General features: G+C 47.4%; 4 protein-coding genes across 4 annotated transcripts; all 4 read right to left on the reverse strand.

The window, feature by feature from the left end:
• Window positions 1-569: 569 nt before the first annotated feature.
• N7466_002482 (uncharacterized protein) lies at window positions 570-842 on the reverse strand (the record flags this gene model as incomplete). Its single annotated transcript, XM_057161880.1, has 1 exon — window positions 570-842. One exon carries the CDS (start codon window positions 840-842, stop codon window positions 570-572), a length of 273 nt encoding a protein of 90 aa, XP_057025165.1.
• Window positions 843-2,317: 1,475 nt separating this feature from the next.
• Window positions 2,318-3,040, reverse strand: N7466_002483 (uncharacterized protein; the record flags this gene model as incomplete). Its single annotated transcript, XM_057161881.1, has 1 exon — window positions 2,318-3,040. The coding sequence occupies one exon, from the start codon at window positions 3,038-3,040 to the stop codon at window positions 2,318-2,320; it is 723 nt and encodes a 240-aa protein (XP_057025166.1).
• A 360-nt stretch (window positions 3,041-3,400) lies between these two features.
• On the reverse strand, window positions 3,401-5,702 carry N7466_002484 (uncharacterized protein; the record flags this gene model as incomplete). The annotated part of the gene is made up of 3 exons (XM_057161882.1): window positions 3,401-5,122; window positions 5,191-5,329; window positions 5,410-5,702. The coding sequence occupies 3 exons, from the start codon at window positions 5,700-5,702 to the stop codon at window positions 3,401-3,403; spliced, it is 2,154 nt and encodes a 717-aa protein (XP_057025167.1).
• Window positions 5,703-8,027: 2,325 nt separating this feature from the next.
• N7466_002485 (uncharacterized protein) lies at window positions 8,028-9,269 on the reverse strand (the record flags this gene model as incomplete). The annotated part of the gene is made up of 1 exon (XM_057161883.1): window positions 8,028-9,269. The coding sequence occupies one exon, from the start codon at window positions 9,267-9,269 to the stop codon at window positions 8,028-8,030; it is 1,242 nt and encodes a 413-aa protein (XP_057025168.1).
• Window positions 9,270-13,825: the final 4,556 nt, after the last annotated feature.

The following is a 13,825-nucleotide window of genomic DNA, read 5'->3' on the forward strand; positions in this document are numbered from 1 at the left end:
TTCGCGTCGTCGTTGAACAAAGTAATGGTACATGCAATGAATTTGTGGAAATAAAAAAGGAAAGAAAAGGGGTAGAGATCGGATACAAGAGTAAAATGAAGGTGGAAAAAGAGCGAAAGTAAAAGAGAGAGGGGGTTGGTACTGTTGCGCGTTGCTTCCTTGAGAAGTTCAATAGATCATGTCCTCGGGGGTTTGCGGGGAAGTTGGTTTCGGGTTGTAAACAAAATGTCGGAGATCAGAAAACGTGCATGCTGCGGAATGCAACCAACGAAAGGATTGGATTGGAAGAATTGGCAATTGAAAAAAGAAGACAATAACGAAAGTATTCAAAAGGCAGAGGGAGTTGGATTAGACAAAACCTAAGAGCTTTGGCCAGATACAAGACGGTGAACAGAGTAGAGATGGTTGCCATAGCAATGGCCACGTAACTACAAGTACTAGTAGAGATCAATCTAAACCACTTTCCACCTGAGATCGTCATCAAATCATCAACCACTAGTTATAAATTCAATTTTTTTTCAAGACAATTATATTAACACTGCACAATCTGGACCTGAACCACCCCACCTCTAATCAAAGTCCTTGGTCATAGCTTCATAAAAATCAACGTCATCTTTGCCCTGCTTTCCGGTCGGCGTGTCAGGAACAGGATTGCCAGCCGCGTTCATGTGTTCCGCTAAAAGCTGGGTTGGTCCCAGATCCTCCTGCTTCTGTTGACTGGCTTTCGACTTGGCCTGTAGACGAGAGGCCGAGTCTTGATTTTGTGTGGCGCTAGCCAAATTGCGCTTCTGCTCCATACCAGAGTTTCCGCCGAAGCGAGCGTTGTCTTGTTTCGAGGACATTATGTAGGTTTGAGGAAGCCTCTGTCGAATGATGGTAATCAGTATATGATCTTTGTCATACTGTCCAAGCCCGTCAACACGACCAACACCCTCATTCCTCCAACGATCTCCGGCTTGAACAGGACCAGCGACGCCAAAGGACGATGATGCTTACCAGTATCTTATATTTGATTTGAATCGGTTATTGTTATTGAAATGATGTTAATCATGTCTGATGCAGAGAGCCAGAAAAAAACACGAGATCACTCGATATTTATTAAATCTGGTATGGTGGCGGCATGATATTATTATGACGACGACATTTACCACCACCGTGTTCGCTTCTCCACAATCGCCATTCGTGTTCTTTCCTGATCTTTTTTTTTATTGTGCCACTGATTCTTTTTCTTTCTCGAAGGTAGTTGAGGTTAGCTTAGCCAGTGACTGTGGAGATGGCAATGTGGCTCTCTTGGCGGGTTCCATGGATCCTGGACCTTGACACATCATGGGATCAATTGTTGCCACAAACCTCTTCTCGTATGTAGCCTGTTATTCGGTGATAATCACGCAACTTGAAAGTGACACAAGCCGCTTGAAGGCGAAAGAACATTGGTAATTGTTTGGTTTGGTTGAGGGAGCTTCCGTCCAATTGTGCCTCCGAACTACTACCATCATGACAACAGTGAGCCCGTAATCTGGTAGAATCTGGGGGAAGCTCATAGCACTCGACATTTTCCCAAGGTAGGAGCCCAGATGCCCTGGTGCCACCTCCGGTGGTTCCATTCAGGGCACTTACCCTATTGAACCTAGGTAGGTGAATAAATACGAACGCATTTGAAATGAGCGAAAAATGTATGTGGCGGCCATCAGGGAGGACAAACGGTTTTTATGTTCAAGGAAAGAAATGTAGCTTCGAGTGCTTCTGTATCTTAATTTCCCTCTGGTAAAACCATTCCAAGGTTCTCACATGCTCGTAAATGAGTACATACTACATAAATGCAATGCTCGGGGTAGATTTCGCAGGATGATCTAAACAAAAGAACAAGGCCGCCTCTTGAGAGCGCCTTTTCGTCTAAATTCTCGCCTCTAATTATAAGTAATTCCAATTGATCGCTGATCTTTTCTGAGTGATCTCCGCAGAAGCAAACTTTTATCAATCCTTGATAGACGACAGATGAAAAACAATGATTGAACGGGGCGGACCGACATTGGAATGTGGCGTCCCCCGAGCGCCAACCTCAAGTGAACTAGGTGCAAATATTTGTAGTACATACGGGTGCATAGTACCTAATCACCGGCAAGTGCTAGATTTATCAAGCACAAAGCCAGTAATTGTGTATCCCTTGATATATCTATATGGAAGACGTCCCGAAGTTATTTCTATTGTTCAAAGATCCGGACCAAAGACGCAAGCAACATTGCAGGCTCCAGATGTCCATACCATATACATGGATGACCCCAAACCTCAACTTCGACAAGACAGAGAAGTAGAAACCTCAATTATCCTTCCAAGTCTCATTAATCTCATTCGCAATCCTCTCAATACGGCCCCACTGCAATGCACTCCACTCCCCCGGATTCTCAACAGCCTCCACAAACTGCTTAAACGCCAAAACCGTCTGCGCCGCCCACCGCTCCTTACTCACCTTCCCAACACCAACCGCCAGCGGCGTCATAAGCAGCCTCTCAATCCTCGCCGACCCAGTACCGTGACGCCTCTCACTAACTTTCCGATTATGTCCCTCAACCTGACATAGCAAACTCCACGTACACTCGAACACAACCTCGCGGTCCCAATTCACATCGTCCGGTTCCCGCATAGTCGGGCAAAGAGCTACCCAGGAACAGCCGCGCGGGTTCTGTTTGAGTGGTGCGGGGAATTCGACAAGAGTGCAGGAGCCTGGTGGGGCGAAGCCTCGGTATTTGTCGTAGAGGACTAGCTGGGCTGCGCGGGTTAGGGCGTGGTAGTCGTGGTGGGGGCTGAAGGTCATTGAGATTGCGTGGTCGAAGGCGCCGTCTAGGCGGCCGTAGGAATTTGCGGGGGAGACGATTAGGTCGAAGGTTGTTGAGGCCGGGATGCTGTTTAGGCGCTCGTTTACGGTTTTGATTTTTATCTTGTCCACATGGTTTGGCCAGATGTTGGTCATGGCGGAATTGAAGGCGGCAATGAAGTCGGAGTCCATACATAGAAGGAGGATTTCGGGGATGTTGGATGTCATTTTGGCGTTTTGTAGACAAATTGGCGAGTTGAGGGAGTTGAGTTTGGGGGTAGAGCTTAATTTTATAGTCGAGTTGCGCGTGAGAAAAGCGGGCATGAGGCCGAGTCCTGACGAATCAACCTTGGAATTCCAAATTTATCCATGTGCGGCTCTGATCTACCCGACTCAGCCACCTGCTGGCAGCCTTGCGAGTTCAGAAAACCAGACTGGAGGTTTATTCTGTATATAGTAGCTAAGTACTAGTATACATACTATGCATCAAAATAAATGTACATCCTTAGATGAAGTAAATCTAAACGATAGCAAACAAATATCTGAAAAAGACTTCGCTAAATGGGCTGTGAGTTTTGAATCGCTTCACTATGGCTCCTCGATGCCTAGATCTTTCTCCTTTTTCAAGGTCGCCGCTTCGGCAATCTCATCGGTATGGCCTCTTTCTCTAGCACGGGCTTGCTCTTGAGTCGACACATATCGCACCAGACTCTCACAGAGTCGGTCTAAAACCCACTCTGGTTCAGTTTGGTGCGCCAACATGGGACTGTTCTCGCCGATCCAGTCCCAGTTTAAAACACCATACTCATCTTCATCGAGAATGACCGCATCTTCTCTATCCAATTTCTGGCTTGATGATCCCTCTGCTGAAGAAGGTCTAGTCCGAGGGTTGGTAAACTGGATGAGACGAGTGTGCTCCACCCACTCTTCGTAGGTATACCGTTTACGCTTTCCTTGCCGCACTTCTTGGGTAGTATGGCGAATGGCAAATGCAAGTTGTTGGGCAAGCTCATAAGGCGACGGGGTATCACGTGCAAGTTCTTCAAGAGTCCGCGTAGGGTGATTCGTGCTGGTCCGAGGGGTTCGAGATGGGGTCAGGGACGAGGTTCGTTTGTTCGAGGTCTCGGGCTGCCCATTCTCTGGATCGGTCGTGTCTTCTAGAGGATCTGCACCAACTTGGAAACCACGTTCCAGACGCTTTTTCTCCCGGCGTTTCTCTAGGAATCTCCGGATAGGCGGGAAACGAGCGAAGAAAGACTGGTATGATCCACTCTCGGGCATGATGGAATATTCAGCAAACTTCACTGTGCCATGTTTGTAGCCAGCAACAACCGTGTCACTCATCTGGGAGATGAGCATGGTCATGGTCGGAATGGCTATGAGGGACCACACCACAAAGAAGGGTCGACCAGCATTTGACTTGGGGGTGAAATCACCATATCCAATGGTGATCAGCGAACAAAAGCAAAAGTACAGCGCCTCAAAATAAGTCCAGCCTTCCAGCGACCAGAACACAGCAGCTCCGCAACTCCAGACGATCCCATAAGCAATGATGCTGATAAACAAATCGTTCCAACGACGAAAGCGCATTGTTTCGTGTTGAATCCCGCGCATAGCGTCGAATCGGTCCTTTTCCTCTCTCATGATCAGGAGTTTGGGCCGTCGCTCTGCGGAAAGTGCGTGAATGGTGTTTCGGATCGGTTGATGTTTCTTATACCGGTAATTGACACTGGTCTTTTGGGAATCGAGTGCCGGAGGAAGTGTCTTCTCGGGGTTTGTGGAGCTGAGCTTGTCAAAAGTGATAGAGCGATCGAAAGTGTGCTGCCGCTTATTTTCAATGTGCTTTCGAACAACATTGTCATAGTGGACCTCCCGAGCGAATTGATGGATACTCCCAACAACGAGACCAAGCATAATGATTCCGATCACAGCATACGGCCAAACAAGGCCCCTTCCGAGGTCTGTTTGAGCTACTACGTCACCAAAGCCTAAAGTCAAGACTGTGATATCGCAGAAATACAGGGCATCTGCAAATGAGATCTCGAGTACTTTCTGGAAGAAAGCTGCACCAATAAGCAACCAAGCCACAAACACAGTCATTTGCAAAATGAGAGTACGCTGGTCGTCAGTGAGCGAGAAATGCTGTGGGTATCTTCCAAGGAAATAGCCAAGCATGTTAATCATGAGAAGAACACTCAAAATGAAATAGAGGATTGCAGCGATTACAGCACTCCAGTAGGCTTCAGAGTAAGTATCGTTTGGAGGGATGGGAGGATCGTATATTGAAAGAGCCGAGGTCAGTCCAGCCAGCTGTGGTAGTGGTAGTGGTAGAGTTAGCTTAACATATCAAAAGACGGCAGAGGTGTGTCGCATCATACAAGCCCAGTAGCCAAGAACCACAAAATAATTGTCACTGGCAAAGCAACAATGTATCGCACAGTTTGGGTAAAATTCAGGAGCAAAAAAGCATTGCCAACAATACCACATGCAAGCGAAACTGCGTTCAACCCCGTAACCCTAGTATAAAGTATGTCGTTAGTAACAACAATCTGCCAGTAGGCCCTACTAACTGCCTTCAGACCAAATCCAGTACATACCAATGAGGGTCAGAATAAAACGTCTGGGGATCATTTCCAGCGTCCCCTTCTACTGTAGAGAGAATGATGCTCCTCCACGGCATGACAAGCGCAACAATCGACATCAGGTTAGCTAGCGGTCCAGCCGCAGCGGCCACTAACGGGATAGCCGTGGATGCGATCCACCACGACTGAGGCTCGTCATCCTCCGGCGGTCTCATATGAAATTGACTCGTAAAGCGATCCCATAGCGACAATTGGTCATTGTTCTGATCGGCCGTGGGGGTCTCGTGTGGAGGGGGGCCATTCTGCATCGTTCATCGAGGCCTGCATACGCGGGGGTCGAACAGAACGAGAAAGGTACTGATTTTCCGATCTGCCCTCGGAGCGCTCCGATGGGGATAAGAGATGAAACACCCGGGGGATCCGGGGCTTATTATCTGACTTTGAGCTTGGCGGAGTTGGTTGTAAGTGCCGGGTGCCAAGGCCTTATCGCGTTATATCCGATGCCTCTTCCTGCGCGGATTTGGGGTCAACTTGAAGCTGCAGTGATGAGATGATGCAGACTTGATGATGAAAGAGGGTTGGGCAGGCTTTGGGGAATCAATGGGCACGGATGAATGGTATTGTTCTGTTAGTGATGTCAACCGACATGACAGCAAAACCTTCACCTTTGATCTGCAGTCCCGTGACCTGTCCCCCACATTCATCCATGGATTGCGGATATAATTTGTTTGGTCCAACGAAAGGGAAGTATAGAAGGAAAAACAAAGTACAATTAAAGCTGGCAATGATATTAGAGTCTTGTTACGGAGTAAAGAAGATAGTGGAGTGAAGTTGCCCAAAGCCAAGCCTGCTAACCACTGGGCCCAAAGTTTAATGTACACGGCCCGGTGAGTGTGTGAGACATTTCACTTTGTCAGCTTCAACCTGAATTTCTTTTCAAATCCTCCAATCATCTTTTGTGTCTTGTGTCTTTTTCTTCAGCCATCACTACATACTAGTAGACCTTTCAGATCACAGTGGGTTCTATGCCTTCACAAAGAAATCATTCGTCCAAACAAATCCCTCGCTCGACTCCAGGCTCCCGCCATTTGTCCCTATCAAGCCACGCCCCTCTATGGCCAGACTGCCAGTGGGCCGTGGCTTTCCCAAAATCGTATCCAAAGATCCAGTCCTTAACGGCGTACGGAGTATACCAGAACAATAAAAATCAACCCCCAAAGCTACACAGGACTTAGAATTAGCCTCAATACGCATCACACAACCGAACCAACCACCCAACCACCCTCCAGAACGTGTTACACCGAATGATCAAACCCCCACCACAGAGATAAACCCATCACCCAATAAGAGAAAGCAACCCGAAGGATTTAAAAGTAAGAAAATCAGCACGGAGTAAGCGCTCAACCATGTGCTCAAAAAACCTTATCTCATGCAATGCACGACTCATCCTGCCGTTCCTATAATAAACCTGTACGGACCCCCGCACTCGGGACATTGGGAAAAACGCTGCTCCGTCATAGGCTCGCCACGCAATCTGTTGTGAAAAGGGCCCCCCCTCGACCCCGCGCCACTTGGGGGCCGAGGGACCAGTGGCGGGAGTTATCACCTGCAGGATGTATGCAGGCGCTGGCCCGCACTGTTGGGTGTTGGTGGGGTGACATCAGCTATCGTCATTGGGACTAGGTACCTGCTTCCCGGGCGCACAGGGCGAAGTATATTCCATTCTAGAAGAGGAGATGCAGGTGCAGGTGCGGGAGTTAGTACTTCCAAGTAGTGTGCATACCTAGCTGCCCAGGTGTGGTATGGAATGGGTGTAGGTCTAAGCGCGGGTGAATCGTTGCCTTTTTGGGGTGTTGGTTGGTTAGAAGCGGGGATTCCAGGTTTGGTCTTGGTTTCCCAGTGTAGTTAGTTGATGCAGGTTCTCGTGGAAATAACGGGTATGTGGATCAGGAGATGGAGAATTACAGGTTAGCTACTCAGTAAACTACAGTGGAAGGTTTGGGGCGAATGATCGATGTTGAGGGTTCGTGGTTCTGGTTCTATATACAACCCGATTTTTTCCTCCTCGACTCAACATCAACAAATCAATAAGACATCAACAAAGGGAATGACCAAGGAAAATAAAAAATAAAAGACTAAACAAGATTCGCAGATAAAAATCGCGAGATGGTATCATCAAAGCAGAATGACACAGGCATCGACAAACAGAACACCGCATGACGCAACAATGAATAGCATCAACGCGGACGCCAAATCAGGAATCAAAGAATTGGAAAGACGCCACCCCAAGAAACAACAGAAACAACAGAAACAACAGACAGAACAAGAGGCGCCGAAACATAACAGGATTCTTTTGGTGGTTCGCCCCAGCAAGGGGCGGGAAGAGCAGACAATGCAGATAACAAAACAGCAGAAATTCGAAGTAAAAAGCCGAATCCAAATTTAACGCACTGCACATGCAATTAAACAACACTGTCAAATGCTCCGGGTGTATAACAAAGGAAATAAGCGAGAAAACAAGGGAAACAGGATATAACTTCTTCTCTGTCGGATTTGCTCCTCTTTCGGTGTATCGAGGTATCGGAGGTATAAGATAATAATAAGAAATGAGAGAAACGAATGAAAAAGACCGTCTAGATAGCAGACGGTCGGCGTAGAATTTCTTCGCAGTTGGCGTCGAATCGCATGTTCCACAGCCGGATGCTGTTCATCAATTTCTCGGTGTTTTCGAGTTCGCGGTCGCGGCCGAAGATTGATTCGACGAATTCACAGCCTGCATTGCGCCCCATAGAGACGGGAGCACCTTTGCCACCACTTTCCCTTTTAGCGGCCTTCCACATGAAAAGCTCACAGCCTTTGAGCAACTTCTTGAATCGGCTCCAGAGTCGGTCGCCACTTTCGAGGAAGTCCTCGACGACTTCCTGCGACTCGATACATTTGATGCGCGGAAGACATTCGTCCGCTCGCTTAACCTTGCCCGCAAGTTTGATCAGCAGCAGCCACAGGTCACCTGCCACGTCGGCCATGGGAGTTGATGCGCCGTGATGGAAGACCGTCCAATCGTAGATCCATTTACCGAGTGAGCTGGCATCGAAGACACTACCGAGGAGAATAATAGGTGCCTCGGTAGGGTCCCAGTTTTTGATCGAGTACCCAGGTGGAATTCCGGCGCGCTCAGCGTCTTCCTCGGTGGCGGTGGGTGGCGGTTTAGTGGCGGGGGCTGGCTTGGGCTTGCTAGGTGTGCGAGTTGATGTGGACTGACGACGGGCACGGGATGAACGACGAGCTGCCTCGACATCGTCGTAGTTAGGAACCTGGTTGAAGTAAAAATGAGAATCAGCGGCTGGGTTTGGTTTGCGATGAGCAGTTGACGCGTTGCGACGATGGTGGCCAGTGCCAGGGCCATCTTGTTTGTGGGTCGTTGCTGCCGGGGGACGGCCAGGGCGTGGTTTCGGCCCGTAAAAGGCGTAGCGAACATCGAATGCATCGTCAACCACATCTACAAAGATGGGTCGTTGCTGCGATTGCGAGTTGGGTCCGAGGCCATCCCCCGCAGGATGACCGGCCGTATGGTTGCGACGGTGTTTGGGCGGGCCCGCGTTAGAAGCACTTACATGATCGTGCTTGCGCGGCAGCGGCGGAATGCCCTGGTCTTGCGTCGTCTCATAGTAGGATTGCGGTGGGTAGCCATAGTACGACGGTTCTTTGGTGGCCGTGTAGCTGGCCTTGCGGGTATGCCGTCGCGAAGTGCCCCGTGGTGATGTGTAGGCGTTGGCATATTGTGAGGCGTATTGAGCGTAGTATGGCGAGGTGGGTGGCGACTGAGAGTAGTCGTAGGTAGACCACCCTTGTGGTGGACTGGAATAATGATACATTATCGATAGAGCATGAGCAACCGGTACTCAAGTTCAGATGCAAAGCGCTGGTGGAAGTAATAGATCCTTTCTTTCTTTCTTTTTTTTTTCTCCCGGCTTGAACGAGGATATAAATCAAGCAAGGGTGGCGAAGTAGCAAATGCACCCACACAACCGTAGTTCAAGAGAGAAGTAGGAAGAAAAAAAAACAATGCAGTCAACGCACAACCTGAAAAAAAGACCCGAATATATTATACAACAGGGTATCGTATGCACCAGAGTAGAGAAGACGCCGATAAAGAGAAGTGCAAATAGAAAAAAGGGTTTGAGTTTAGGACCGTCACCGTGGTACGGTTTCCGATCGGAGAGAGGAGGGTGGACAGTAGATGTGCTGAGCGTGCATTTGAACGTTATTCAAGTTGAGCCGAGAAGGGGGCTGGAAGAGACCCGTTGTTGACTGGATCTCGCGCTTGAATTTTTTGGATTGAGAACCAAAAGGTCAAGACTTCCGAGGAGAGTCTGTATATAGGAGAGTGGAAAAAAAGTGCGAGATCCACGAGATTAGAGCCGAAGCAGGCGAGAAGAGTGGAGATGGGAAAAATTCAACCCAATATGAAAGGGAAAAAGGAAGAAGAAATGGAGCCTTTAATTGTCAGCGCGACGATTACTGGGGGCGGCCAATCAGGCTCCACCTGGTAGGGGCCGCCGTGGGTTTTGGCGTTCTTGGATGTGGAAATAAGTCTCAAATAACCCCCATTTGGGACCAAAAGGACGATAAATACCGTTTTTCTCTTTCCAGTTTACGCGTATTGTCATTCCACAACTGACAACTGTTCACTGGCCATTTTACGGGCTTATACTTCTAGGGCTATTTTATCACTTGAATCGCATTCTGACTTGAGAAATACGTTTATACGCCAGAGAGGTTCAGGTAGCAAAAATAAAAGTCGCCTTCACCAGTCATCCTATGACTCTTAATTTATCATTAATTTATAATCCATATTTGTTTGACTCATTATGAGGCAACAAGGGAGTGAATCAAGTCTTGATCTAATATTGCTCCTTTAATTCAGTCCGGAATTCATCATTACTCTTACCCTACCCCTCAGACTAGTCCAGATGGAGACACTCGCTTTCGACGCTACTATGCAACTACACTCATGATTCGGGCAGCGGCCAACTGCATCCTGTGCGTTTTGATTTTTTGGTTGGTTTCGGAGAGAGAGAGAGAGAGAGAGAGAGTACTAGAGAAACAAGGCTAAACAGACTAAGTAATACGACTGGCTGATGGGTTGTTTGATTTCCATTTTATCTTATTTGCTGTTCTTACATGGAATTTCATGACTCGGCAAAATGGTGTAAGATGGTGTGTGAAAGCGCATGTACAGTACATGACTACATGAGAGGGGAAGGGAGGGGAAAAAGAGCCACCAACTCAGAATCCCGAGTCTCTGAATGGCTCTATGAAGCGGATAGTGAATCATAGATATTTAGCGATCGTTAGTTTGCATCGCGTGTCAAACCTCTGTTGGATGGCACAGGCCGCCATGTGCCAGACTTCCAGAATCGGGCCAACTTTGATTTCTTGTACAGTTCTGTCTGCATGAACCCATTAGCTGCGTATCAGAAATCGATGCCAGAGCGACCCGAATGGATGACCCCCCCTAAGATTTTGATCTGGACCTGCCCAAACGACATACTTTTACTACCAGGTATGGATACAACCAGAAATCCTCCGAAAGCTTTGGATCCATGGTTGGCTACGCGGCTCTATCGCATCTCCCGGGTTATTCTACGGCTGATCCCGTTTCGTTCCAATGGTTCTGGTGACTCCACTGACTCCATATCGTTCTTTGAAACCATCCGAAACCCACTATGTTGCCATGGCAAAATCCATATACTTCCCAACTTGCTCCCTACGGAAGAGCTATCTCAACATCCGGGATTTTTATTTTATTTTTTGAAAAAGAAAGCGCCATCAGGGTCTACTTTGACACACAGAAACCTTCACCGTTGGGCAACATCACGGACCACACGCCCTTTACCGCCGGTCGCTGGGCAGCAACCACTGTCCCTTTGGGCCAAAATGGATCAAAGACAGTGGAAAAAAATTGTTTTATTAATTAAAAAATTGTTTTCAAAGAGGAGCCTTGCAGACCGCAACTTGCATATCCACTTGGCTGTGGAAGTACTCCGTAGAGAAGAGAGAGAGAAAAGTCTATCAACAGGGCTCACAAAGAATCCGCAAGGTTTGCAAAAATAGATCGAAGAAGCTCCAAGGTTGAAATGTTGGGCTGTGTAAGAACCAAACCGAGGAACGAGACCTGAAACTCTTTCAAAACCAAATATTCTTTGAATCTCGGGAGTTGAAAAAAATGCATCAAAGAGATATAGATATCTCGGCAGTGAGTATCAAACAATAATATTCAATATTATAAGTATAAGGTCAGATACAAAGTGCGTATCTCGAGCCAAACCCTAAGCAATCTCGCCTCCATCGAGATTGGTTCCCACACGCATCCACTTTGCTCGAACTATGACGTCCAATCCTGTCAACACAGCTGCTCTTCAACGAGACTCAATAAGTTACAGGTTCGCATTCAGGGAAATAACAGTTTTGAAAAACGATAATTCAAATAAAAAAAACCCAATATTTTATGACCACTTTACCATACCCAACCCACCTATGGGTACTTTTTTTTATGTTCACGCACCAAAGGGATGGAATAAACAAACCTTGGAAAAACACGTTCAATCCTTACAGGCCTCACCAAGGAATTCCAGGTGCATCCTTGACCAGTCAAGGGTTACCATAATTCTTGTTTTGCTTTTTTGCTTTTATTTTTTAATCTCGATTCTAGATGAGTCAACCACCCTTCGAGAAATGTGCCACCCCTTTACTGGAGAGAAAATCTTGCGCCACCAGTAGGCAGCGCCGATCCTGCAAAGTTGCACATGGCGGACGTACTTTTGTTCATTCAGGTTATGTTGGTCTTGCTAGCCCCGTTAGCCCTGTTAGCCTGGGTAGGCTTCTCCGTATTCCATCGCCTAATGCACATGTTAATTCTAGCCAAAAGAAACAATGTAAAATAAATTAAAAAATAAAAATACAAAAGACGCCTCAAAATCCTCTACCCAATATCATCAATGCAATATAATGTATCTGCATATGTATCGTTCTGCACCTGCCTAATAAAGATACAAGAGAGGCTCTTCAAACCATTTGCACGCACCAGCTGACGAGATCCATGGATCTTATTTGCCTTTCAACCCCTCCAACCAGATATCAACATTCCCAGCTGAGGCGGCCAGTCCAGCTTGACTGTTGTGTAATGTAAAAGGGGGGGAGAGGATCATTCGTAGTGCAGAGATGGGGGGAGGGCAGTTCAACCCGAATCCCATATCCGTATACTCCGTACTCCGTTTCGAACTTCATCCCAGCTGCGTATGTTTCTAGAACAGGGTTTTTTTTTTTAGGTCGGAGAAAGCTAAAGCCCCCCTAGTGGGCGCGGCCCGGTTAGAGTCCCAGAGACTAGAGGGTTTTTTACGCTTTTACGAGTGGGGCGTTGGGGGCGCGTCAACGGCCCAGATAAGCCGGGATGCAGTATATCAGCGGGCTTCTGCTACTGTACGGAGTACATGTTACAGGCACATAGCCTTGCACGCACGGGCGCTCTCGTGCAGAAGTGAGAACTTCTATTTATTGATGGAGGGTTGCCTTTGTGTGACGAGGTTGGGGCCAGTAAGCTCACTTTCTTTGCGAATGCTTACTTTAAATGTTCTATTGTCCATGGGATATTCAAAGATTGTTGTAGATGGTACCTGTTTTATCTTTCCTTTTCTTCGCCTTTCGCTCTTATTCTTTTTGCTTATTTTCCTTTTCGTTGGGGTTCCGCCGTGTCAGAAGGTCAGGGGGGATGCGTGTACATAGTAGAGACCAGGTTTATGTTGGAAAAAGCACGGGCATATCTGTATTTTTGAGACATTATTAATTTCGCTTCCAAGGTTCTTTATTGGTATCATCTGAAATATTGGATAACGAATGAAAACAAACAGGATAAAATTAAAAAGCGAAAAGCGAAAAGCGAAATCCCCGTCGATCCAATAATCTGCCTTGTGTGCTAGATCTGATGAATCATGTACCCCCTTGCACGATCTGAGTTGAGATCAAAACAAGTCCACCTTCAACTGGTACCAGCTGCACGGAATGCCTCACATGTTCTTGATCTCTTACTCTTTTTCCTTTTCTTTTTTTCTCAACAAGGTCCGCAGATATCGGTATTTTTCATTCTTGCAATCAAGGGGTTTCACATGGAATATTTCAATTTGTGTGCGCGCACTGATCACATAGAGTTCAAAGAATGCCCTTACCCTGAGCCCTATGGTCAATGCTTTTTACGCGGAAACTCCAATCAGGGGGAACTCAGTTCCCGTGTCTGGCGGTGTCCAGCGTTCAGCCAGGGGTTTGGATCCTTGAACTGGCATTATTGAGTGCTGTGGCTGTTCCTGGTCGATCTCAGTGGTGCATTGTGAATATCTTCTCCACAGGGGCCAATGACGGGATGGTTCCCGTGGCG

This window comes from Penicillium verhagenii (genome assembly GCF_028828195.1).
Source record: "Penicillium verhagenii strain IBT 33310 chromosome Unknown utg000003l_segment0_segment0, whole genome shotgun sequence".
NCBI lineage: Eukaryota > Fungi > Ascomycota > Eurotiomycetes > Eurotiales > Aspergillaceae > Penicillium > Penicillium verhagenii.